General features: G+C 36.9%; 1 protein-coding gene across 2 annotated transcripts in view; it reads left to right on the top strand.

Annotated features, from left to right (window-relative positions):
• The window catches only part of RICTOR (RPTOR independent companion of MTOR complex 2), a 58,646-nt gene extending 31,692 nt beyond the window's left edge, over window positions 1–26,954 (top strand). The window contains exons 19-36 of one of the 2 annotated variants that reach the window (XM_008630614.2): window positions 448–647; window positions 1,620–1,746; window positions 2,937–3,101; window positions 3,518–3,594; window positions 3,712–3,790; window positions 4,641–4,750; window positions 7,762–7,849; window positions 8,599–8,691; window positions 9,582–9,688; window positions 10,329–10,558; window positions 11,384–12,413; window positions 15,901–16,078; window positions 17,415–17,499; window positions 18,766–18,999; window positions 20,079–20,231; window positions 20,922–21,045; window positions 21,904–22,042; window positions 22,229–26,954. In XM_008630614.2, coding sequence (XP_008628836.1) covers window positions 448–647; window positions 1,620–1,746; window positions 2,937–3,101; window positions 3,518–3,594; window positions 3,712–3,790; window positions 4,641–4,750; window positions 7,762–7,849; window positions 8,599–8,691; window positions 9,582–9,688; window positions 10,329–10,558; window positions 11,384–12,413; window positions 15,901–16,078; window positions 17,415–17,499; window positions 18,766–18,999; window positions 20,079–20,231; window positions 20,922–21,045; window positions 21,904–22,042; window positions 22,229–22,303 — 3,294 coding nt within the window. In that variant the 3' untranslated portion in view covers window positions 22,304–26,954. Of the gene's footprint in view, window positions 1–447; window positions 648–1,619; window positions 1,747–2,936; window positions 3,102–3,517; window positions 3,595–3,711; window positions 3,791–4,640; window positions 4,751–7,761; window positions 7,850–8,598; window positions 8,692–9,581; window positions 9,689–10,328; window positions 10,559–11,383; window positions 12,414–15,900; window positions 16,079–17,414; window positions 17,500–18,260; window positions 19,000–20,078; window positions 20,232–20,921; window positions 21,046–21,903; window positions 22,043–22,228 lie in introns of those variants that run through there. The other variant, XM_017730238.1, reaches the window with a different exon arrangement.
• Window positions 26,955–27,485: the final 531 nt, after the last annotated feature.

Raw genomic sequence — 27,485 nt, 5'->3', positions numbered from 1 at the left:
CTAAAATGATCAGTGTAATTAAGAAATACAATGTGAAATATTGTGGAAGATGACTATGTTTATGTAGAAGTTTTAGTAAATACAGCTTTGTTAAATGCAACTTAGAGTTAGAAGGGATTTTTTTATTATGCTGTGTATAACCTTCCTTTTCTAACTCCTTGCTTCTTTTGTGCTAAAGACTTTTATGCCTCAGGTCAGAGGAAAATGTCATTGAATAATACTTCTCCCTTTTCCTGGAAAGAAAGAATTAGTCCTAAGATGTCTCCATGCTTGGCTTTTTTTATTTCTCTTGAAACTTTTTCTTAATCTGAATTGTTTTCAAGTCTGCATTTCTGGTTTGTATCCATGTTGTATTCGTACATTTTAAGAAATTTAAAGTAACGAGTTCCAGTAAAGAAGAGACACATTTCTATTGGTAACAGACACTATTCCTTTTTATTTTGCTAGGATGGACAAGGTTACCTGGAGGAATTGGTTAAAGATATTGTACTTTGGCTCAACTCTTCATCAGGCATGAAACCTGAACGTAGCCTTCAAAATAATGGGTTACTAAACACCCTTAGCCAGCACTACTTCCTGTTTTTTGGTACTTTATCTTGTCACCCTCATGGAGTGAAAATGCTTGAAAAATGTAATGTGTTTCAGTGGTGAGTGCTTTTATTCAGTTTGAATTGTACTTGCAATGTAATAGTTATGCAAATTTTAAACTGTACATGAGGGCCATCATCTTTTGAAAAGCTGAAAACTTTAAGGTTATTTTGGTGTAGTTACAGGTAAAGATTCCCATTTTTTTCTAAGAAAAGGTCTTTTAGTCTGTCATTACTAAGCAGACAGAGGTGATTCCATAAGCATTAACAGCTTACTTTTTCCTATCCACACCTGTGTGACAGAGGTGAGTATCAGGAAGGATTATAGTGTACTGAAAGATACAGAATGGGGAAATAGAAAAACAAAACTCAAAACACACAAACTATGGAAAAATGGCAGATACCATACTGGTTGTGAAATGTTGATGTATATTGCACTTAAAATTTCAGTCCAGTGTATTTGAGTAAAGTTCTGAAGCTCAAAATTTTGTTCAGCTTCATGGGAATAAATTCGCTGATGACTAGTACTAGTTTATTGACATACAGTAAACTTAAAGCAAAAATGCAAGTCTTCTGATGTACTCATTTTTCGCTTGTTGATTTTTTTGATTTTTAGAAAGCAAGCTTTTTACTAGCTTCAGAAAACTTGATGTACAGTAAAATCTAGGCAGTTAATAGGATTAACTTTATGGCAATGTTTAACAAAAAAGAATTGTTCACAAAGCTTCATGAGCATTAGTTTTTATACTTATAATCACTATATGCTGACAAAATTTTTACAGAGCTGTTATAAAAGGTGTTGGTTTGGGGTTTTCCCCTTGCAGTTCAGTGCATTATTTCATCCCTATTATCCTATCCTATGTACAGTTATAACAGTTTAAAATTACTCAAATTCATATGAGAACATACTTTGTATTCTGCATTTATAGTAATAAAAGTATAATTCAAAGTAATGAAGTTTAAATTAGTGATGGTTCAAGTGGGTTCAAATACTAATTTTATTTTCTTCTTCCTCCCCTTCCATGCCTCCAGTCTTCTTAATCTTTGTTCTTTGAAGAACCAAGATCACTTGTTAAAATTGACTGTTTCTAGTCTGGATTATAGCAGAGATGGATTGGCAAGAGTCATCCTTTCTAAAATCCTGACAGCAGCCACTGATGTAAGTTCAGTTCAACTTATGTTCCTTTGTTATTGCCCTCTATACATTTGTTTTATTATTCAAGGTGCATGACTTTATTTTTAAGTTGTTATGTATGAAAAGAGTTCTTATTTTTTATTCAGAGAAATGAAATTCCTGCAAGTGTAGCTTTTGAATTTGTTGTGAACTTCATACCTTGTATTGTATTTGTGCTCAAGAAATTAAGTCGTTCAAATAGAGCTTCTCTGACATATGATGGGAGCTAAAGTCTTGATATGTATAAACTAAGTGTAATGTGCAGGTCAGTGGCAACTTAAATCAATTGTGAAGGCTTTGTTATCAGAAACAGAAATCTGTATTTCTAGCAGCACTAAGCATGTTAACCTCCTGGTAGTAGATAACTGTTTTGATAATAATTGAGGTTACTCAGTGTGTTGGAACTAAGTAGATGCTCTAGCTGCTGGAATGGGGGGTTGGTTCAGAAACAGGCATTGGGATTTGTTCTTCTGAATCAAAGAAGGTGAGTAAGGATAAAATACAGAGTTATGTGGACTTGGGAGAGGAAACTCCTTACTTTAAAGGTAATGTTAGTAGACAAGCAAGCACTGATGTCAGGGAGACAGATGACAATTAAGTTGAAATATAACTAGGAAAGAATGTTCATTACTTCAAATGAAGTTGTTTCTGTTGTCTGAACAGACAGAATATGTTCTTGAGTAGATACAAGAGAGAAAAATGTAGACACTAGCTTTAAATGTCTCACTGTATTTTGAAAGAGGACATAAATTGAGGATATTTCTCTGAGACTGTCGAAGATACAATTTTTCTTATGGATAAAGAGTGGAGTCTGAAAGTAATGAAGATAGTTGAGGTTGAAAGAATGACTCGTTGAAAGAAGATGAAGCTCCCTACTGACTATAATTTTTTTAGTTGGCTTCTAAATTCTCTTCAAAAGATACAATAATGTAATAATAAGAGATATGGGATTGGATGCTTATGGTGACCAATTTAGTTGTGATCTTAGATTCAATTTTCCCATTTGCTAGGATAGAAATAGCTCTCTAATAAACTGTAATCTTAATAGATAAGGTGTGTATCAGAGTTGCTTGCTGCAAAATACAGTAATTGAAAGGTATTTTTAGAAGTTATGTATCATTAACTATATTAGTTATTTTTCTTCCATTCAAGAAAACTTTTTCCTTACTTTGCAGAGCTGCAGGTTGTATGCAACAAAACACTTACGAGTGTTGCTGAGAGCTAATGTAGAGTTCTTCAGCAACTGGGGGATTGAGTTACTGGTGACCCAGTTACATGATAAAAATAAAACTATTTCTTCTGAGGCACTTGATATTCTAGATGAGGCGTGTGAAGACAAGGTGAGCATCCCTTCTCTTTTTAACCTCTTTCTGGTATGCTGCTCTTAAGCTCTTCCCCACTCCTTTCCCTAGCAGCAAAGTACAAATGTGCAAGAAGCTACTCATGGTTTCCTTTCTTGATCGTCATGAAACTACTGGAGTGTTACAGACAAGGAAACATAGACTTCTGGATTATGCCTGTATTTAAATATGAATTGCAACTAATTCAGCTATTTTGTTCATTATACTTTTTGTGAAGTAGTTTATATTTAATGACAGAAGGTACCTAAAATTGATAATATTAGGATTAAGTTGGCATTTGATAATTCTTATTGTGAAAAACGTGCTGGTTCATTGCAAGTAGAGTGTTGTAGTTATTGCAGTTTTCAGAATTATGTAGTGCTCAAATACTGTTTATGTGTTCTTAATTATTTTAGGCCAATCTTCATGCCCTTATCCAAATGAAACCAGCTCTTTCTCATCTTGGAGACAAGGGTTTGCTTCTACTCCTAAGGTAAATGTTGAATATGCTGTTGGACTTCACACTGTGGAAACAAATAAGTGTTCTTTTTATTCAAATTCTGTGAATTGTTTAAATTACAATGTTAACTGTCTGGTGTTTTTTTTACAGATTTCTGTCCATCCCAAAGGGGTTTTCATATCTAAATGAAAGAGGTTATGTAACAAAACAGATGGAAAAGTGGCAAAAGGTAATGATAAGAAGAAAATGTTTGCTTGATACTAGGAGGAACGGTGTGAATATGTGGGTTTAGAACAGAGATTCTTAAAAATAATTGCATATTAATGTATGTTTAAAGCTAATGCAAATACATTTATTGCATCAGTGACATAATGTTGTTGCTGGGAAAGGTCGACGGGGACTTACAGTTCCATAGCTTCTCAGTACATGTGTGCTTTTGATTTACCAAGACTTTTATATAGTTTTGATATTTCAGCAAATATTTCAGGAGTGTAGTGACTTTCTAAAATAGGTTGTTGTGGAAGGTCATTATCTAGAGAAGTGAGCAAAAGAATGCTGCTTTTCAAGATATCTGTTATCTCTGGTTGTTGGTAATTAAATGTAGAGCTCATGAGGACAGAATTGGCTTATGCTGTTAGGAAGTAAAGAGGAACACAGGACCATTAAGAAGAATTCATTATTGTCATAACTTGAATAAAACTCTTCTTACGTTATTTTGGTTTTGTAATTGATTATAAGAGATTGGTCTCATTTCTCATTAGTAGTTTAAGTATCACTTCTCAAGGAGTACTGAAATGCATGATGGTCTATTGAAATTATTTGAGTTCATCAGAAAGAAGTATTTCTTTCTTCCTTTTTTGAACAAATTCCCTGAAAAAACTATGAAATCAATTGCTGACTTTGCAGACTCATTATATGTGTGAAGCACATTCATTTTCATGAGCCCCACCTTCAGATCATAAAAAAATTCAGTCTTTCTTAAGGAACTTTCTTCAATTTTTTCTTCCTTATAAAGTATCATGCTACAACACCATAAACCACTAAATTTACTGTGTCAACCCTCGTCTGTCGTCTTACAGGAATATAACTTAAAATATGTTGAATTGATTGAAGAACAACTTAATGAAGCACTTACAACGTACCGCAAACCTGTTGATGGGGATAACTATGTTCGTCGGAGCAACCAAAGGTAAATTTGGGAAAATCAGTTTTGAGGCACAAGCTGGTGGGACTGATCAGGAGAGCTGTGAACAGGAATGTATGATGGAAAGGGGTACCAACAGGATTTCAGTTTATTCTGCTCCTGGAGCATTACAGTACATCAGCACAGTATGAGAAACAAACTGGATGAACTGGATGCATTGCTTAGCTCCGAGAGCTTTAATATAATTTATTTCAGAGCTTTTATATAGTTAGTTTTAGAGCTTTAATAGAATTCATTTTATTAAGACTTGATGGATTGAGTCCCATGATTAGAGTGTTGGAATGGAGGGCAACAGGCTTTTCAGGAGGGATGGGCAGATGAATGTGTCACTCTGTATAAGGAAGAGGTTTGATTATACAGCCCTTACAGTTAGTAGTGATGTGGTTGAGAACCTCTGGGTGAGGATTAAAGGGATGAAGAACAAAGGAGGTGATGTAGTGAGTGTCTGCTACTGATTGCTCAGCCAGGATGTTAGTTCTGGTGAGTCATTCTATATACAATTAGGAGAAATTTCTGGATTAGTAGCCCTTGTTCTTATGGGCTACCTGTAGAAGATTTCAGCTTCCAGGCATCAACTGCAAATGTCATCATGCAGTGACAAGCAACATTGGAAGTACTCTATAGGAGAAAGTCTGTAGGCGATACCTTCTTTTCACAGGGACTCAGTGAGCCAACTAGGAAAGATGTCCTCCTCGACTTGCTGTTTGTGAATATAGGGCTTGTGGGAGATGTGATGGAAGGGAGTTCTCCAGGCCACAATGAACATGACATGGTTAAGGTTAAAATTTTCAATATAATGAGAGAAAGCACAGCAAAGTTGCTACTGAGGGCTTCAGGAGAAGTAACTCAGGGAGCTGCTTTAGCAGAGTACATTTTTGAGGGCCTAGGTGTCCAGAAGTGCTGGTCCATCTTTTAGAAGCACAGGAGTAGGCAATCCCATGGTGTTGTAAGTCAGGCAAGTGGGGCAGAAGACTACCTTGGCTGAACAGGGAACTCCTCATGGAGCTCAAGAGGAAAAGGAAATTATATGATCTCTTGAAGGTCACCCTTCACAGGAAGACTATAAAACTGTGATTCACATAAGCAGGGGGAGGGCACAAAAGGCAAAGCTCATTCAAGACTGAAACTGGGCATTGTTCTGTCATACAACAAGAAAGAGGAGGTATGAAGAAAACATTGGATTGATACTTGATGAAGATGGTCACCTGACTTACAGGGATGAAGAAAAAACAGAGATTAATTAAAATTCAGTGGGTTTTTTGCCTCAGTCTTCAGCAATATTGATAGACCTTGGGCTGCTTCGTTCTCTGATCCAGAGGTCCACAAATGTGGAAACTGTGACTTTCCATTTGTGGACACTAATATTGTAAGGGACTGTCTGTATCAGCTGAATGTTCACAAGGTCGTGGGGCCTGGTTCCCACTAGGCTGAGGGACTAGTCTCACCAGTGCTAGCCTATCAGTACTGAGGGAGCTAGCAGATGTTGGGTCAGGACTCATCTCTACCAAAAGTCTTGCGAGTCTAGGGAAGTCCCTGCTGACTGGAAGCTAGCCAGTTTATTCCAGTTCGTAAGAAGTATGTAAGACCCAGAAAAGTAACCACAGTTCCTGGAAATATTATGGAGAAGACTATACTGGCAGTTGTTGAAAGGCATTTAAAGAATAATGCAGTCGTCAGACACAGTTAGCATGGGTTCACAAAGGGAAGGTTTTATTTATCTAAGTTGTTATCCTTCTGTGATAAGGTCACCCATCTAGTGGGTGAAGGGAAGGCAGTGGATGTAGTTTTCCTGGCAAGATTTTGGTACTGTCCTTCACAGTGTCCATGTGGACAAGTTGGCTAGCTGTGGGATGAGTGTGGTGGGTGAAGAACTGGCTGAGGGACAGAGCCCAAAGGGTTGCAGTGAATGGCGCTACATCTGCATGGTGCTTGGTCTCATCAGTGGTGTTCCTCAGGGCTCCATTCCAGGGCCAGGTCTGTATCAACAATCTGGATGCTGGAGGTGAATGCATCAGTAGCAATTTGCTGGTGATCCAGACTGGGAGGTGCTGTGGATTCTTTTGAGGGACAAGAGGCCTTGCAGAGGCAGATTGGAGCACTGAGCAATCATAAATTGGGTGAAATTTGACAAGTCCAAATGCTGGATTCTGTACCTGGGATGGGGTAACGCCAGGCACAGGGATAAAGTGGGAGTGGAGTGGCTGGACAGCAGCAGAGGGGGATGTGGGGCTGGCTGGTGCTGGGCTCGGTGTGGGTCAGCAGTGCCCGGGCAGCCCTGAGGGCAAACCCCCTCCCAGAGCACCGAGCACGGCACAGCCGGCACAGAGAGGGGATGGTCCTGCTGGGCTCAGCCCTGGGGCAGCCTCAGCGTGGGCCCTGCTGGGCTCTGCAGGTGGAGAAGGATGGGAAGGTCCTTCAGCACATCCTGAGGAGGGAAACAAAGCTGGAACCTCCTGTGAGGAGCAGCTGAGGACTTTGGGCTTGTCCAGTTTGGCAAAAAGGAGGCTGAGGGGTGACCTCACTGCTCTCTGCAGCTTCATGAGGAGGGGAAGGGCACAGGGAGGTGCTGAGCTCTCCTTCCTGGCATCCAGGGACAGGATGTGTGGGAATGGCTCAGAGCTGAAGCAGGGGAGGTTCAGACTGGGTACTAGGAAGAATTACCATAAGCATTGTGGGTGGTCACACAGAGGAACAGGCATCCTGGAGAGGTGGTCCATGCTCCAAGTCTGTCAGTATTCAAGTGGCATTTGGGCAGTGTCATTAATAACAGGATTTAACTTTTAGTCAGCCCTGAAGCGGCCTGGCAGTTGGATTAGATGATTGTTGTAGGTCCCTTCCAATTGAAACAGTTCTATTCCTTTCTAAATTCCTCAAAAGAATTCTATTTGTTTGAATAAAATCAAGAGTAAGTCATTGTATTACATTGCAGTGCAATTTATTTTAGAATAAAATATTAGAAATGTTGGGAAACCTACATATGTTTCTATTTCTGCCAGATTACAACGACCGCATGTCTACCTGCCAGTTCACCTTTATGGCCAACTGGTGCACCATAAAACAGGCTGCCATTTACTGGAGTCTCAGGTGAGGATAATAACTGTTTATAACTTGAAATATTTTAAAGATCACTGTAAACCTTTTGAAAAAAGGTTTTAAGAAAAAAATGGTGTTTAACAGGCATTTCAGAGGTTGATGATGAGTCTTAAGTTGTGAAGACAGTCTTCCCCATCTAATCTCATGTAAAATTCCTTCCTGAAATATCAGCAAAATAGCTTGCAACATTTTTCTTAAAATGACTAGCAAAATCTTAGCATGGAAAGCAATTCATAAATAGAAAAAAAAAGTCAGTCTCTGTGGATTGTATATTGACAGTTATACATGTGGTAAAACTATGCCTATCCTTTTAAGCATACAAAAATGTGGAAATGAGGGAATAAAATCTTCCTAATATTTTGAAAATCTAAGAAAACAAATTCAAAGCCATAATTGCTTAAATTAACTTTCAATGTGGATTTGTAAATGATTTAATGAATTGACAATGCTCTTTGAAAAGTTCAAGAGAAAACATATATATTGCAGTGTGCTAGTTTGATTAATCTATCATCTTTATAAAATCTGAAATAACTTCATGGAATCAGTGATTTCATTAAAATTTTCTTCTTGCATTATCACCGCTGTTAATTTGTGTTTATTATTCCAGAATTACCACTGTTCTTCCTAGGGTGCATGATGTAAATTAGTGCTTTAACTTTTACTATAAATGCAAGAGAACCTGTATGACTGAAGTCTCCATTTTCAACTTAATCTTTTCTTCTTCTGTTTTTCTCCTTCAGAGTATTGTTACAGATCTAAGTTACACTGTTCGTTCCCCAATGCTGGATAAGTGGGAAGGAATTAAGCAGCTGAAAGCAGCCCTTTGGGCCTTGGTTAGTAATAGATTTACAAAGTTTTGCAGTTGTTTAGTTGTGTTATAACTGTTCATTCTTAAATAACTAAGCAAAATTCTGTAAAAATAAGAAATTAGGGGGTTTATCAAAAAATGTGTGAGTTTTTCAAGTTGGCATTCTGTTCCCTAACTATACTTTCAGTTGAAAATGGTTCACTGTACCTGTTTTATTCTGAGGTTTTTAATAATCATTTTGTCTTTTTTTTTCTTTTTAACAAAGAACAATAACCCATTGCCATAGGAATATTAGTATGGAACTGGTAGTTACAAGTTAAAAGTTGCCATGGTCTGAGTTTAATGCATTTACTTTAGTAGCCTCTAGTATTTCTGCAAGGAAGTTGGCTGCCAGTGTTGATCCATGTGGTTATGGCACCCTGGTGCTTGGTACTGGCAAAAACCTAGTGTTGGTGTGTATCCAAGCTACACTCCTAAATGTGCTTTGTCACTCAGCTGCTTCTTTCTTGTCTTCCCCAAAGTTAATTTTGAACATTTGTCCAAGGTGATTATTATGGGAAGATACTGTAGGTATGTAAAAAGGTGCCTGTGTACCTTTTTACATACCTACAGTATCTTCCCATAATGTAAAATAAATAAACGAAGATCACGCTGCTGGCTATAGTAGAACTGGTAAGGTGAGGAATACATAGTACTACTAATTTGAGCAGCTTTAGGTATTATACACAGTGTGCTGAGTGCTTTTTTGTATTAGCACAACTAGGTAATGTCAGAAGGGGTGCTCAGATCTTTTAATTGCTTTGAGAAGATGTAGCTTCAAACTCTGCTACCAACAAACAAAATTGTCAAAACTTTACATTGATAGTGCTGCAGATCACATTAAGATCAAAATTTACTTGACAAATTTCATTCCAGGGCAATATCGGGTCGTCGAATTGGGGTCTTAACTTGCTTCAAGAGGAGAATGTAATTCCTGATATAATGGCACTTGCTCAACATTGTGAGGTTCTGTCTGTTAGAGGGTATGTGTATCTGATTTATACATAAAATTTTCAAATGGTAGTTGCCATCAGTTTTCAAATAGAAACCTGATTTACATGAATACAGATTTGTACTTTATTGGAAACCAGTTATTAAAGTCACTGATGATTGAGTATCAGTTCTATGCAACTGTAGAATTGTGTAGGAAGTCTGAAAGAACGTGCAGTAAACAAATGAAATCGATGAAAAAATATACTACTTTTCTCCTTTTCTATAAAACAGTATACTTGCTACTTATATCTCTGTGAAAATTTATTATTACATCAATTTTTAAAATATATTTTTGAAATATTTAAAAGCATAAGTAGATGGTATTTTGTCTAATACTGCTACTACGTTAATATTTGGCCTTTTTTTCAAAAGGTACTTTTCTGTTTTATGTAATCAGGCTCTTGTGATAATTAGTTTTTATTTCTGAATAGTATATTTTTCTCAGACACTTCAGCGTATTTCTTAAGCTTACATTGATTTACAAATAAAAATTAACAATATACTATTTGTCGGTTTTGTGAAGTTTCTGCTGAATTGCTTTGAAACTGTTTCCTTTCAAAAGTGAAATGGCTTTAGTTAAATTAGGTGCTATTATTGTTGCTTTTTTTTCTATATATATGTTAAATACAGAACCTGTGTCTACGTGCTTGGTCTAATAGCCAAAACTAAACAAGGATGTGACATTTTGAAGCATCACAACTGGGATGCAGTGAGACACAGTCGTAGACAGCCTTGGCCAGTGGTCCCTGATGACATGGAGCAGCTCTGCAATGAACTTTCTTCTATACCCAGCACTCTTAGCTTGAACTCTGAGTCTACCAGTTCTAGGCACAACAGTGAAAGCGAATCTGCTCCATCAAGTAAGTAACCAGAACACCAAAACAAGCAAACAAGGAAAAAATGAACAAGCAAACAAGAATAACCTGTGAAGAGCACAACCCACCACAAACAGCATTTTTTGGTGTTCTTACCAGCGTTTTGGCAGGATGAGGTTCAGACCAGTGGTGTAAAGGTGTTCTTGCAATAAGAGTACAAGCAATAGGACAGTTACGTACATTCAGAGAGATGCAGAAAAGTGAGAGGGAGTAAAACAGTGTCTTAGCTTCACATTTGGTGTAGAAGAAAAGTTGTCACATGATGGTAAGTTACTAATTTTTGTGTTGGATCATGGCAGTTTGCTGTAACATGCTGCAGAAACCTCCATACTTGAGTATAAAGATACACTTGCTTGTCCTCAAAGGAATATTCTAGAAAATGAGTATTTATGGTCTCAGGGTGTACAGAAACACCCAAAATTTCGCTGTATTTAAATTATTGTGTATTGCAAGTACCTAATGCATTTTATTTTTGCTATGGTTACTTGGAATTTAAATCGAGAAATATACTGCATTTAGATATCATTAAAGGAGTGCTTTGGTTATAATCCTAGTAGCTGGATGTTTGCGCTGAAATAAGGCAGTGTGGCTTTTTTTTTTTTTTGAAGGCTTTTTTTTTTCAGCTCAGTTACTCCTCAAGATAGTTAATATGCAACAAGTTCTGCAGGAAAAAAAAGAGGAATTAAAGTTGCAGTAAATTGCATAGACCACCCACTTGGGCTTCTGTAGAATGGCTTCCTATTTTGCAGCATAGTTTGTAGACTTTGAAGAAATGCCTATTTTGTGTGACAAAGTCTTGTATAATTTCAGGTATGTTCATCATGGAGGATGACCGTTTCGGTAGTACTTCCACCAGTACTTTCTTCCTAGATATTACTGAAGATGCAGAACAAATATTTTATGACAGACCTGGACCTTCAAAGGACAAAGACCGTAGTCCCTTTCCTTTTTTTTCTTCTAGTAGACTTGTGAAAAATCGCATTCTAAACTCTCTTACTCTACCTAATAAAAAGCACAGAAGTAGCAGTGATCCAAAAGGAGGAAAGCTGACATCATCTGACAGTAAATCAGGCCTGAGGCGAAATCGTACAGTAACAGAACCTAGTGGTAGCATAGACTTTCCTGCTGGAGAAGAATTGAACCCTGTTTTCAGGGTTCCAAAAATTCAGACTTTACGATTAGAAACTTCTTTTGTTGGAAGTAAGCATGTGGAAGATACTGATTGTACCCAGAGTATTGGAGAAAATGATCTGAAGCTGCCAAAAGGTCTTGGAAATGAAATTCATCGAGAAAACACAAGCAAAGAAAGGCTAATAGGAGATGGTACTACACAAACACATTTCAAGAGTCGTAGCTTAAGTTTTAATACAGATACCACAACAAGTGGCATAAGTTCAATGAGCTCTAGCCCTTCAAGGGAGACTGTAGGTGTGGACACTACAAATGTAGATACTGACTCCGGAAGTTTGAGTACTGTGGTAAGCACAAAAACAGTTAAACCAAGTCACTGTTCAACACCACAGTCTAACCACCTGCCTCTCTCAAAATCCAACTCTGTATCCCTGGTTCCACCAGGGTCTTCTCATACCCTTCCCAGAAGAGCCCAGTCTCTTAAAGCTCCTTCTCTTGCTACAATAAAAAGTCTTGCTGACTATAACTTCAGCTACACAAGTTCTCGAGATGCATTTGGCTATGCTACACTAAAGCGCCTACAGCAACAGAGGATGCATCCCTCACTGTCTCACTCAGAAGCCCTGGCATCTCCAGCAAAGGATGTGCTGTTTACTGACACTATCACTATGAAGTCTGGCAGCCTGGATTCTCGACTAACCCCAAGCCGGTAAGAAATTACTATATGCTCATTTCTTACTTCAGTGCTTTAAGAACAACTTAAGAACAGTATCTTCCTGTTGTTTTTTTCTATTTGCACCTAAAAGGGACAGTTGTTGCAAGGTGATGCATAACTTCACTGAAGGCGGTACTGGTATTAAGTGAATAATAGAAGCACAATTCTCAACTTTGTAAGTGTTGTCAGGGAAGCCCAGCTTTCATAGCTGTTCTCAATCCTTTATAATGCTATTGGTGACAAAGGAAAATGCCTCCTTTTATCACATTTGCTTCCTGTTTTAACTTCTGTAATACAAAAAATGCAGTTGCACTGCTGACATTATTAAAGCTGCTAACATTATTAAAGTTGCAAACACACCAAATTGCCTGTGAAGTCAGAGTTATATTTCAGAAGAGAATTTTCTCAATGTCACTTGGGGAGGTTTTAGGACAGAGACTCTTGCCAATATGCTATATTTGTGTTCACTGGCATTGAGGCCAGTGATGAGATACTGGTGCCACTGATAGGAATGTCAGTTTGGCTTCTTAGCTACAACAGATCAAAGATTTTACTCATAGCATTTATTTTTAGATGGCCATGTCACCTCTTTATTTTTGAGCAATATTAGATGTTCTGAAGACTAATTAGATAGTTACATAAGATGTCTAGCTCTTGACATTGACACTGTTCCCAGCTGCAACAGTCACTGCTGAATAGCATTCCCTTAAGAGCTCTTGTATTAAATTTTTCCTTCACATCATCTTTTAGCTAGTGCACTGGATTTTCACATTAGTGTTGAAATGGAAAAGACACTTTTTATCTCTGTTCTTACCTTATCATCTCTCAAATGAGAGAAGGGGGAGACACTACCAGTGTATGAGTCATCTGCTTACTGCAGAGAACAGCAAATGCTCAGTCCTTGAGCTGCCCTCCTCAAACCCAGTTGAGTGTGTATGTCCTGATTAAAAGCAACATCCATTTGTTGCTATATTCACATCATTCTGGAAAGATGCCATGAAAAATACCTTTGTTCAAGTAAGTTAGAACTAGACTGAGTATGTTGGTTAGATAAGGATGATTTAGTAGTTATCTTGCACTGTCCTGGAAATTGGAAGTGCCATTCCTTGCTCTGTCACTGGCATCCTGTGCTAGTGCAGGAACAAGTAGGTGTCATTTCAGTGGTAGTACAGGTTCTGTAATGGCTGTAAGTGATGTTTTACCATTCTTTGCAGTCATGCCCTTGATGTGCAGAGCAGCCTTGCTGCAGTGGACTTTGATCCTGCATGCAATGTCATACAGACTATTCCTGGTGCTTAGCTGTTCGTGTTCTCTTGTGTCAGTGGTTAGAGTAAAGGATTTGTGCTGACATGCTTAACACTGAAATGTCTGGAGTGCTTGTATCTCTGAGAAGGTTAAATAATTGCAGACATGTATACTCAAAGAGATACTTAGATTGTGTTAGTTGCTAATATAATTTTTGAAAAGACTGCAGTGAAACTAGTACATGTGTTTTTCTTGCTGGTTATGCTGTGTCTCCACTGAAAAAATTATGGTACTTATAATTTCAGATTGTGTTTACTCATAAATTCAGAGTATGTTTACTGTTCCAACTAAAACTGTCCTTAGAATTTTTTAAATAATAAATTAGAAAAAATTCTGTCCTTTTTATCTGCCAAATCAATTTTTCTGTCAGTCTTCAGAAAACTTTCATTTACGGTTTTTTGACAGATTCATGTGTTAGTAGCAACTAACAGCCATTTTTTTTACTTCTGCAGTGTTTTTAGTTGTTCTTTTCATTCAGAGGTTAAAAAGCCTTTTTCTTTGCATAAATTTTGTGAAGCTGTATTTCCCACCTTTGTCTCTAAAGACCAGCCATAAATGTTAACGTGCATGTCTTGGGTCCTGGCTCTCACCCCATCACCTGCAGACATTCTTTCATGAAAACTTGATGGTGTTTATCACTACTAATGCTTTATCTGTTAGCTTTTCTAGGAAAAGCAGGGACAAAACATTTAGGATTAATACTTCTATCTTTAATTTATGTTGAGAGTAATTGTAGAATGCTTTATTATTAAATATTTCATGCAGTTGGTAACTTTTTGATTCTTACACAATTATTTAGGTTGGAAAAGACCTTTGAGTCCAGCTATTAACACATCACTCCCAAGTCCTCCATTAAACCATGTCCTTAAGTGCTACATCTACACATCTTTTAAATGTCTTTAGGGATCGTGACTCAACTACTTCCCTGGGCAGACTGTTCCAATGCTTGACAACCCTGTCAGTGAAGAAATTTTTCTTAATATGCAATCTAAACCTCCTCTAGCACAACCTGAGGTCTTTTCCCTCTTTTTTTGAAGTATGGCTTGACTTCTGTTGTGAGTCCACTGCTACTGTCACTACCATTGGTCAGAATTAACAACAAGAAAACTGTTGATATCCTCTAAGTTGTATTTTGTGCATTTCCATTGCATAATAATTTCTTGAACCTTACATGGTCAAACTTCGATATTTTAATTTTATCTCAACATAAATCCCTTCTGTAGGTGTAAGAGGACTCTTTATTGCCCATCTAAAATAAAAAATTGATAGAGAACTACTTTCAAGGCAAAAATTCAAAAAATCAAATGTTCACTTTACTTTCCAGTGTATCATGCTTTGCAGTAAAAATTCACTGTTCCTGAGGTGTGTCTTTTTATTAGGAAACTTTAATCCACTGCATATAGACCATCTACATAGATTGATTAGCAGAAAACATTTTTAGGTTTTTATGTTTGATGAGAAGTAAAATGATAGACAGCTGAATGTGAAATTTCCATCATCAGGGTTCTGGTCAGCACTGAGGACATGTTCTCCAGCCTGCTCTCTCTTGTCTCATTTTCCCATCCTATTTCTTTATTTGTTCTTCAAGCTATTTGTCACAGTCAGCTCTGCTCACTGTGCAGGTTTAAGTTTGTTCTTTGTGTATTCATGTTGAACAAATACTTCCTCCATGCTTGGGTGACCTAATGGGTAGCTCCTTCGGAGTATGGGAGAAAAAATGTTCCTTGTGCGTATCACTGGTAGGCTCAAGGTGTGCCTTTTCAGGGATGTGCCTGCTCAGCTCAGAGTTTGTGACTATCTGGGAAATACACATTCAGTGCATAGGTACATTTCAGAATGAGGTAGTTAGGAGTTTAGAAACCCAAATCTTTACCGGCTGTGTCTGAGCTGTAAGTATTCAAAGCTGGAAGGTTGAAGAACATTCATGTGTTTGCAGGATGGGCAGGAGTTCCTGTACCAAGAATTACAAAGAAATTTTTAGTCCAGGAACTGCCAAACCATGCAAGACAGTATGAGGCAGAAAAAGCAATGAGCCTATAGCTGTAATTCGTCCTAACAAACTCTGATATCTTCAGTGGGAAGATGAGGATGGTCTTTGTGTTAGCAGTCCTTTTTACTTTTAATGCGCCAGAACGAGAGTTACTGAAATTTTAATGTATTTGTTTCAATGTTACAGGTTCATGAAAGCTTTAAGTTATGCTTCATTAGATAAAGAAGATTTATTAAGTCCTATTAACCAAAACACACTTCAGCGTTCCTCCTCTGTTCGCTCCATGGTTTCTAACGCTACCTATGGTAGCTCTGATGATTACATTGGTCTTGCTCTCCCAGTGGATATCAACGAAATATTTCAGGTACGTATGTGTTAACTGATTTGGTTCATTTGCATTTTCATACTGAAAGGCAGTCAATTGTTGCCTTTTCATCAGAATAGATTAAATCTAGAAAAATGAGGAAAAATGGATGTGGTACTTTAAAGAAACGCATTTTGAAGAGCAAGGGTTTCTCTTTCAACTGTTCTTCTAACCTGTTTACGCAGGATCACTAGGCTGGGTTGTGTTAAAGGCAAATAATGGCAAAGACTGTGTTAGAAGAGTGTTAAACAGTGGTGACATAAATTTGCTGTCATAAGATTTTAGTTGACATCTGGCTTTTATACTAAAATTAGCATAGTCTGTGGACATTCATTTAAGAATGAATAATTATTAAATTATTAGTTAATAATTAAATTAATTAATAATTCTACTTTAGCCGACAATTGGTATGTTCATCAGTCACCTATAAATTATATGCATAATCACACAGTTAACTCCCTGCTACCATGATCTCTATTAAATAATAGATTATTTTATATAGGTCATTATAGTATTAAATTATATTGTCTTTACTTAGCTTTGAAGGTACATGTATTTAAGTTAGAAATTATTTTAATTTCAGTGTCTCAGCAATTCCCTTCCTCTTTCTGCTTGGTAGAAACACATTCCCATTTAACAAACTGATGCATCATAGGGCTTAATATTCTGTTACTTAATTATCAAAACCAGGACGTGGTCTGTGTCAAAGGTAGAAGTGGGCTTCCTTATCTTTATTTTACTTAGTCTTTGCCTTTCAAATCTAAATAACTTTCTTACTAATCTCAAAAAATTGCTAAACCTAGAGCAAAAGCATGTTATACCGTGTTTCTGCTTCTGTTTTTCCTTTGTGAAGTGACTTCTTTTTCCTTCACAGTCTTTGTGCCATATTTGTTATCTCATTTCTTCTCTCTTAGGTCTTTTTGTGGTTGAGACATGTCTCAACTCAACATCCTACAGGCAGCATTTTAGATTGTTTTTGTGCTTTTTTTGGTTTTGGTTGTTTTTGTACTTCATTCCCAAGATCTCCAGTGGTGTAGAGGGATCATGGACAGATTATGGCTGGCCACTGTGGGTCACTTGTTTCCTTACAGCCTGTCACCACCATTTTAACATTTGCTAAATCTTCATAGGCCTTTGTTAATACATGTTCATTCACTAATATTTGTCTCATTGGGCTTTTCTTTAGTGCTCAGGAATTCGTTCTTAATTTCCTCCTCTAATGGCATATTTTTCCTGAAGTAAAAGAAAGACAACATTTCATTTCCTCATAAAATCTATTTTTATTTGTGTTTGATTATCACCTGTGTTAATTTTAATTGTCACTTGGGTGTTTCAGGTAAAGGAAACTCCATATTTTCAGAAGAAAACTACACCTCCATTTGATGAGCATGGATCTAGGGTCTTTACATCTGATGGAGGAGGTAGTGGTTTTATTCCTCTCCTGTAGCTTTCTGTTGTTTATTGGTATATTGGGTGGGTTGTTGATTTATTTGTTAATTTTTCTTGACAGAAAACAAAATTTTTAGCTGTTAAGTTTTGAGAATTGTGCTCTGGAATCAGGATAGCAGGCCATTAATTCCCTGTTTTACTTAGTTTGAGCTAATGTGTTGCTTCAGAGTTTGGTCCTGCTCTTAAAAATGAAGGAGGCCTGCATATCTCTGATAATGTGAGCTAAAGCTGCTCAAAGACTAGTAGTCATACTGTATTAAAGGATGTAACAAAATTTAAGCTTAGAAAAATAAAAATTCCACATACTGAACTATTTTCCTTTGATTACACAGTAATTTATAGGAACTTTCAATGGTGTTAGATGTGTATTTCAGAAAGTAAGTTTTGTCTTTCTGTTATTTGTTCATGACAATTGATCAATGAAGGTGATGGGACAAGAGAATTGCAAGTTCTGTAATGCCTGGCTTGCTCTGGAATGCACCTCCGTTTTACTCCAGAGAAGTCAGAAATCTGTAGGGTCTTAGTATGTGTCTTTTCAGCTGAAAAAAAGAAGCCTTGACACTGTTTATTTAATAGTTTATTAGGATAGCTGTTGTCCTACCTTTTTTTTTCCCTGTCATATTAATATTATACACAAAGTTGATTTTGCTGGAGGTATGTTTCTGTAGTTTGCTAAGTTTCAGTGTAAAGTAACTGTTGTTCAAAATTGTATTTGTTTGTTTTTTCCACCCAGGGAAGAGCATGTCACTAAAGTGTCTTCTGCTTGTTTCTGCATTGCTGAGTCTAGTTTCTTCCTGTCACGGCCACTAAGTTACAGTTTTTTAAGTTGTGTTTATTTTTGCATTGGTGCATGTGTAATTCCAACATCTGGTATATTGTTGTATTAATCTCGTTTGACACTATGAAAATTGGTAATGTATTGGTGTTATGTGGGTATTAGTAATGTTCATATCATGTCAGGATTTACCACTTACCTTCTTACAGTGTGTGTGCTTAGAGGTTGAATTCTGTCCTTTGCAATGTTTTGTTATGTATAATAATTTGGGACTAAAACATTATGTCTCTTTCTCAAATGCTAACAATCTTGGGAGCTTAACCATTCAAAAAAAAACTTCATAGGTCTTCACATGCACTCCATCCCCAGCCTTAAAAGGCTTGAAAGTGGAAATTAATTGAAAGAGTTAGTGTTGGTAGCTTGGTTTTGTAGGGTTTTTTTGATAACTAAATCTTATCTACAGGTCTTCCATCAGGTGCGAGTGATGTTGTCAAAAGCCCTTTTCAGATGCTCCGCCAGCAGATCAGCCTCACAGAAATACTGAATACAAGCCGTTCAGATGCCTCTCAGTTCTTAGAAGGTACAGAGGACACAGGGCTCCAGGAGCACACAGATGAGAACTGTCTTTACTGTGTCTGCATTCAGATTCTGGGTTATCAGCCTAACACCAAAGCAAGCCCTTCATATAATCGTGCAGGTTAGTGTTCCTTCTGCAGAAGTGTGATAAAACCGAGTGAACATACTGGCTTTTGTTCATCTTTAAATAATCTGGAAAGGTTTTTGTTTAACTGACTATTGACCTTAAAATTATTTCTCTAATAAGCTAATTGTGCAACCAGTGATATTGCTCTGGTCATTTCCAGTCTTCCACTTTTTAGTGTTAGTAGGAGTAAGTGCCTGCATGTTTTTTTCAAATATTTCTAAGAGCATATCAAAAGACAAAATTTGAAACCTTATTTAGTACTTAAAATGCATGTTCTGAAAACTGACGTTTTGCTGTTCAACTAATGAAAAGTCTGACATCAAATCAAGTCTATGCCATAAATACAACAAAGGAAGTCTGTGGCGTCTGTTGAAGTTGAGCTGTAATTTCTGGGATTTAGTCATCTTCCCTCATATTTTGAGATTCAGATGAGATTCAGAGTTATTTTTTCTAACCTCCTCTGCACAGCTTGCAGTTACATGCCTTTTGTCAATGCCCATGATGAAAAGAATCCAGTAGTGGCTGCTTATTAGGAGTCTTCACTGTTTTACAACAGTGTTAGACATTTGTTAGTAGCAGTGTTGGCAAGGGGGTGATGCACAAATTTGAAGAATGGCTCAGAGAGCTGAGCTGGAGTTCAGTAGCGAGAAAGTATGGCAAATAAAATCCCAGCTGTAGTTACAGGTGCAGCAGCTCTTGCCAGAGCCCTTTCTGCAAACACCTGTGACAGCTGTGTGAACAAAAAGAAGTCTGCACATGCAAGAGCATCTGTATTGTGTTACATAAAATGGAGCACAGATATTTCAGTAACAGCACTCTGTGTGACGGCTTCTTAGGCTTCCATCAGTGTTTGGAAGACTCCACTCATGTATTTTAAGATTAAAATGAAAAATCAATTTTGGAAGAGTTTTGGTATGATTTGTCCAAAGTCCACCACCTAGTTCCAAACTGATTTTATCTGTAGTATTTAGTGCATCAGTATCTTTCATGTATTCCATTGTTGGAAAATAACAAAAGCATGTGAATTGGGGAAAAGTATGAATAACAAAGGTGCAACATCTTGTTCATGTCAGATTTTTCAGACCTTCCATATACTGACTGGTGTGGACAAACCATTCACAATCACTTAGATGTGCATTCCTCCAAATTTTCTGGAATTTCAGGCTGTAGTGATGCAGTATCCCATGGTTCAGCCAGCAGCACTAAGAGTACAGAGCTTGTATTAGGTAAGTTTGAAAGCCTTATGATTATTAGAGACTATCACTAATAAAGTATATTTTAGGCATTGTGAAAAAATTAGATTTCACTTATGTACACTGCAACGAATTAATGTTCTTTGTTAGACAAAAAACAAACAAGTCTTAATAAAAACATTATCCATCTCCAGGTGGGAGAACAAAGTTCTAAGCTCTTCTCCCTTTGCTCCCCTCTGCAGGTTATTCAATACCTGACATTACAAGTAAATTGATTGCCTTTTTTTTTCTACTCTGATGTTAGTTTAAAAAAGATTTCCAAGATTTACTGAATTACTTTAAAGAGACTTTTTTTTATACTTGTGTATTACATTTTGAATTATGATGGTTTCTTAAGAAGTAACTGGTTTTTAAATTCTCCACTATCTCATAGAAGCTCATCCAGTTTGCAACATGGTTTAGCGGTAGCAATACCACTGTAACTTTATCTTGCGGGTTTTTCTTTGAAATGGTAGAAATACTTTTGAAAAGGTAAACTGTTCAAATTCCTGAAAATAGTTGTGTTTTAAGTTTTGATTTCAATAGAAATATTTTTGATAGCTCAGAATACGGGTTAATATGTGTGTTCCTGTGTGTATGGAATGCATAAACAGATTTACGCAGCATGAGATCAGCACAGTCAAAGACAATTCTGTGTAAATCCACACTGATTTGTTTTTCCAGGAGTAAAGTCAATCCCAGATGACACACCAGTGTGCAGGATACTTTTGCGGAAAGAGGTCTTACGTTTAGTTATCAATTTGAGCAGTTCAGTAGGAACTAAGGGCCATGAAACTGGACTTCTGACGTAAGTTCAATACATTACAGATGCTTTAGCAACATTTAGTCATAAGTATTCTCTTAAGGCCTCAGGGACAGTGAATAATCTGACTTCTCAAAACTTGTCAGGTAGATATGATTGAACATAATGTAGAAGCTCAAGAAATAATATTAACATTTTTGCTCTGTTTAGTATTTTACTCTTAACCAGACTTTAAAATCAGTAATTCAGCAGTAGTGATTACATATCTAGTATAACGTGTATCTTTAAAAAAGAAACTAATATTTTTTTACTTATTCTGAATAATAGATAAGTACAATAACAAGCTGAAAGTAACTTCTTGAGAAATACAGCTCTACTTTAAGCAAGAGTACAACTACTGAAATTAATTTATTTTAAAAAATGTTAAAATATAGAAATATAAATCCAGGGACTAAATGTGGTAACCTGTAGATTTCTGGGCTAATGCCATTGGAAACTGACAACAGCTAAAAGAAAATGTAGAAATGCATGGTTTAGTTTCAAAAATGATTGCAGGTTTAAAAGATTAGTTTAGTCATTATTCATATTTTTATGACTGCTGTACATGTGGATGTCAATTATGTTACACACTGTTCTCTTTCTAAGTCTGTTATTTTAAGACTAGGCAGTGATAGTAATTCTGGGCAGCTTACAAGTTGTATATTCTGTTCATCTCATTAGTGTAGATTTCTTCCAGTTTTGTAATGCTGTCTGTTTTGATTTTCTAGCTTTGTCATTTCTAGGATTTATAATGCCTATAACTGAAGAATTAATGATGACAATCTAATTCAAAAGCTGGAGGGTTTTTTAATACAATAGAAATATTTTCAAGACTTACACAATTTTGTCTGTTTCGTTGTTCAGAATTAAGGAGAAGTATCCCCAAGCATTTGATGACATATGCCTTTACTCTGAGGTGTCCTACTTGCTAGCACATTGTACGTTTCGACTTCCATCCCGAAGGTTCATTCAGGAGCTATTTCAAGATGTTCAGTTCTTGCAGGTAAGTGGAGGGTGGACGTGCACTGAATGTACCAAAATGGCTGGCTGGGTGTAGCTTCCATGTCCTCATCTTTTACTTTCATGAGTAAAAGATGCTCACAGATAGGTATATCCTAAAGGAAACCATTTTGTGATGTCTCTTGAGTAAAATCTCTAGCAATCTTATAACTCCATCCTTTCCTTTTAGATGCATGAGGAAGCAGAGGCTATTTTAGCAACTCCGATAAAACAGCCCGTAATCGATGCATCAGCTGAGTCCTGACCTCTGCTGAGGCAGTGCTCTGCGTACAGACTTTGAAATGCTCAGACAACCTCCCACTGACTGGATAAAAGACTTGGAACATCATCTTCGAAACCTTCCAGAAACTACTGGTACCTGAAGACTGAACTGAAAACATTTTCTTCCTCAACCAATTACTGGCACAGTCATTTGAGCCCTTTGGGGATTTGTTAGACAGTAACATAGTTTTAATAATAGTAATTACCAGTATATGCAAGAGCCAAGCACTGAACACCTCCACAAGTTTTCATTTCATTTTCTACCATAAATTACAGTGAAATAGGACAACTTGCAGAGACATTTTTAATTGACTTCCGATTCTGTTCCAGAGAAGCAGAACGATGCCTTGCTTTTTAAACCCTGGATACCAGGAATCAGAGAGATGGGGGTGCATTCCACTGCCAGCAATGGGGAGCCATGCTGTAGTTGTGGGCACCAGGGGATTAATGTTAGCCCTTCTCTGTTGATTTTTGTACTGTTTATAACACTACTTTGGGGATTTGTAACTTCAGACAGAAAGAGATGCCTCTGAATCTGAGGTTTCATTAAGTTATTTTAATATTGCTATAGTTGTAAGACATTTTATTAGTAGTCTCTTCAATTTCGTTGCATTTACATACATGTATCTTATCTGAACCAGTTAAGGATTTTCACTACAATTTGATTTTCAAAAAACTTAAAATGCTGAAACCAGATTGTTTTCCCTGAATACTATGCATGTGTTTGCAGTTTCTACACTCATGCTCATATAGTACAAATGTGGGTCTTACTCAACTACAATCCTTTAAAAAGCATGATTTATATCAGATAAGCAAATATTGTATAAACTGAACTTAAAGACATTTAGTCATTGCAGGTTTTGTGAGGAGACTTAAGTATGAGTGTTTTCCAAGTTCCACAGTAACAGCTTTTTATAAAAACAAAGGTTTATTTGAATTTTCAATGGATTAGTGATGAAGCATCAGATAGTACTAATAATTGTAGTGAAAAGCCTTAAGTAACAAATTTTGGAGCAGCCGTACTTAAAATTTTGTACTGGTATTTAAGACTTGTTGTAAAAGTTAAATGATACAGTGACTGGTAATGATTGAAGTAGTTGCCTCTATCATGTTACTAGTGCCATTTCTAAACTAGTAAGTGCAAGCTAAACAAAAAAAAGTAGGAATCCCTGTCACTTTTATCATGGATCTAAAGATTCAGAAGCCTTTATATAAAGGTAGTATAAATATATGCAAATGTGTATATACAGTAGCATGGCCACCTTTGTTAGAATGCCTGTAATAGAAGGAATTACCCTTTGATTTTGATATAGGTGAATAATTCAGCTGGACTGTACTAAGTAGAACGTATTTTTATCCATTCACTTCTACCATTTTTTATAATTGTCAGATTAATACTTAAGTGAAATTTATCCTGATGCTCATAACTCTGTTCTTCCTAGCTATGCTACTGGAGATTTCAATAAGTAGTCCTGTGAGCAGTAACACACAATTCCTAGTGAAACGTAGAATTTATTTGTTCTTATTGGAAATTTCATCATGCCACATAAGCACTGCTTTGCAGCTGTCACTTCACTGAATTTTTATGTGCACTGCATACCATCAGGTTCTGGTAAAGCAGACTGTAAGTTGCTGCTCATAGTCAAATTTAGTTCCTAAGATTATCTTTTAATGATTTCCCACTGAAAGTAGCAAAAAGAAACTGATTGAACTCTTCTGTGGTCGTTGACACAAATAATATATGTGTGGCAAGACATGTTTGAAATGTTTAGAAAACACACCACACCAGTAACTATTGGACTTACAGTCATAACAAATAAATGCTTTTGTAAAACCAAAATGTCAATCACAGTAGACCAAATAGTGGTATAAACTCCAAAGGAAAATAATGTAGTTTTCCCACAAATGGGGATAGCGTATGTTATACAGTAGTTTCAAACACTACCTCAGTTAGGCTAGAGTAGAAGAGATTTGTTTTAATAACTAAATGGGGTTACATCAAACAATTCCATGTTATTTTTCTGCAGTTAAGGCAAAATAAACAAGTTTTATCACCTGTATTTAAAAAACCCACCTCTGTTCATTTGTTAAGTTTAACCCATAGCACTTAATGTAGAAAGCATCATAGGAAGGCCTCTGATTATAAAAAGGTAAGCAAATGTACTTTTGAAAGAATCTCCATTCTGAAATGCTCATGTGTTCTGAATTACTCACTTGTTTGGGGATCCATGGCAACAGAAACTTGACATAAAAAATTATGGCTGCAAATTCAGTTATAAAGCGTGATTTTTCTTCTGAAAGTGTATGAGTGTCAGTAGATTTCAACAAGTATGCATCAAGGATGTAAAGTCTGTATTGTACATAACATACATTTCTAGAAAATTAATTTACACACTGACATTAAGCTCACATTGATGTTTCACTTTAATTGGCAAATGAAGGGGATACTGTTATTGAAGGAAATTTATATTGGCATAATTATAAACTGTGAATTTCTAATTTTATAGTTCTCTCTTTTCTTTTTTTTTTAAATGTCCCTTTCAAAGTCCTTATTTTAGGGTTTTCTTTGTATCATGATAAAACTTTGAAAGAAAGCTGTAGTAAACAATGATTGTGCTTATATTAGCCCTAATAAAAAATCTCTTCCACCTCTCCTAGGGAAGCTGACAGACCACCCACTTTTTATATTTCCAGTCTGAGTGATGAGTGATACTGCTCAATAAATGGTAATGTGTGTAGTGTTTACTTACACTGTATATAAATGCAGTTTAGTTGCTGTGGCAGAGAAAACTCCTCAAGTACTCAACTTGCTCACACACAGCTCAGAGGCAGAAGCTGCTCTGGGAAGGAGACACTCTTGTGGAACCAGTCACAATTAGCATCAGCTGTCTGATGGTCTTGGTCTGCTCATGCAGGCAGGGCAAAGGGAAGCCCTTTCCAAAGGGCAGAGTGTGACTCACAGGCACCTCCACAGGGGCCTGGTCCTCTCCACAGAGGGAAGGAGGACCAGGCTGGGTGCTGAGTGTCCCCTTCTGGAGAAAGAGAACTTTTCACCAGTCTGAAATCAAGAAATGCAGAACACTCCCAGCTGTTATGGACATCACTTGGAGCTGGAGATGGTCAGGCTTTGAAGTTCCCAACTTCTGTGTGGAGCCCCTGGCATGCTATGCTTGAAAACAGTTGCTTTTCTTTATCTGACAGCTCTTACTTGACTGACGCCTGGCAAACCTACCCTAAATGTGCTCTCTTTGCGGGGTGGTGGTGGTTTTTCCCCCAGTGGACTATTAAACAGTTCCATAGTTTTGGGTGCAGTGGCTCGCACACCAAGGTAAGCTCAATTTATAAGGCACTGGTGAGAATCCTGCTTGTCTTTTTCTCATTTTACTTTGAAACATACATAGGTGGTCTCGAAAGAGAGTTGCGGTTTGCAGTGAGACTAAAAACAAAACCAAAGCACCTTTCCTAGGTGCCTGAAGAGTTAGGTAGTTGTTCAAGAAATAGTAACCAAAACCAAGTGTGGAAGGGAAGAGTTGCTGCTTTGTAGTCTGTGGCCTGGACTTGGTATTCGGCAGTTTGGGCTGTGGGAAGCTGGCAAAGCTTGTAAGTGAACGTGAGCTCAGGTGGAGCAATCGCAGCTCAAGAATTCTCACCAGGCTCTGAGGTCCTGCTCACCTCCCCACAGTTCTGCTGCTCTGAGCTTCACTGGAGCCACTTGAAAGCAGGTCTAGCAACTTTTTTTTTAAGTCACACTTCTATTATTGTGTGCTTATGAAAGGTAAATGATGTGAGAGTAAAATCTTAGAACTGTAAAAGACTTTTGAGGACATGCTAGAAACCATGTTTGTGTTTTTCTGGAGGTCTCCAATCTCCTTGGGTTTTAACTCCCGATGCTGGTTCCCTGGATAGTTTTGTTTTCAACAGATTTATAGTCATTAAAGAATGTGGATTTTCTTTGGATTTTCTTTGTAGTGTAGATGGACAGCAATGCCACAGCATGCAGAAATTGCACATTTTGCTTGAGTTGCTTTTTAAAATACACTATTTTATTTGCAAAATGTAATTTATGCCAAAAAATGTAATGTCATTTTGCCACTGAATAGGGTGTTTCAGCACAAGGTGCTGTGTCTAAAGGGGAAAAAAGGCTTTACACCTTGTTAATCTAATTGAAAAATTGTTCTAGTACTGGGCTGTCAGCATCCCTAAAACTGCATTACAAGAGATTATCTAAATTAATCATTCTGATCTGAGGGAAAGGATCAAGAAAAATCTCAGTACTTACTCTCCCTGTCCTGTGTGGTCTTTTTTTTTTTGTTTAGTAATACGCTGCTACAAATTTGGACGTTCTAGTGTTTGTAGGTCACTGAACAGACATTGAAATCTGATTTATATTGTATACCTGTAACATAGAAAGAAAAAGTATTTATATATTTTACGTAAGAATATTGCATTGAGCTGTGTATAATTTAAACAGAGGCTTGTCCCAAAATGGTATTGCCCACCTTGATTTTTTCGTGTTTTTTCTTTTTCCTTTTTTTTGTATACTGTGTACAGTTCATGTCAATGAGCATTAAAGGCCTCCTGAAGCGTAGTCTTATCAAAGGGATGCATTGTTAATAAAATGTACTTAAACTTCTCATAGTTGTTCTGGTCTCATATGTACCTCTCAGCATTAGAAAGGGGTTGGAATTGATTTATATTTGTAAGTTACTAGGTACCTAAAACAATCAGAAGCTTCCCAAATAAATGGTTTTGTCAAAAATATATTTTACTTTAATGCTTTATAAGATACAGACACTCTTTAATAGTTCACACACCATTTTTATTTTAGAAGTTTAACATACTGAGAATGATTTTCTATTATGTGATGGTTGAAGTATAAGCATTTCAACAACAGCTGTGAAAGTTGAATTATGAACAAAAAAAAGGGTTACAATTTTGAACTCATTCAACCATTAATGCAAGACAGATGTTTTAATATCCAAAAATTATACACTCTTCCCCACAAATGCCAAAATACTTCTCTAATCTTCAGTTCTGGTGCCCAGACTGTGCCCTTGGAATGGCACAGAGGCATTATCCTTCCTGGAATCCTCCATCTGCATCCTTTGATGCACAGGAGGTTTCACAAAGCACCACCCATTGGCACCAGGAAGCAAAAGGTTTAT

This window comes from Corvus brachyrhynchos, unplaced genomic scaffold (genome assembly GCF_000691975.1).
Source record: "Corvus brachyrhynchos isolate BGI_N302 unplaced genomic scaffold, ASM69197v1 scaffold42, whole genome shotgun sequence".
In the NCBI taxonomy this organism is placed as follows: Eukaryota; Metazoa; Chordata; class Aves; order Passeriformes; family Corvidae; genus Corvus; species Corvus brachyrhynchos.
This window is presented reverse-complemented; position numbering and strand designations above follow the sequence as displayed.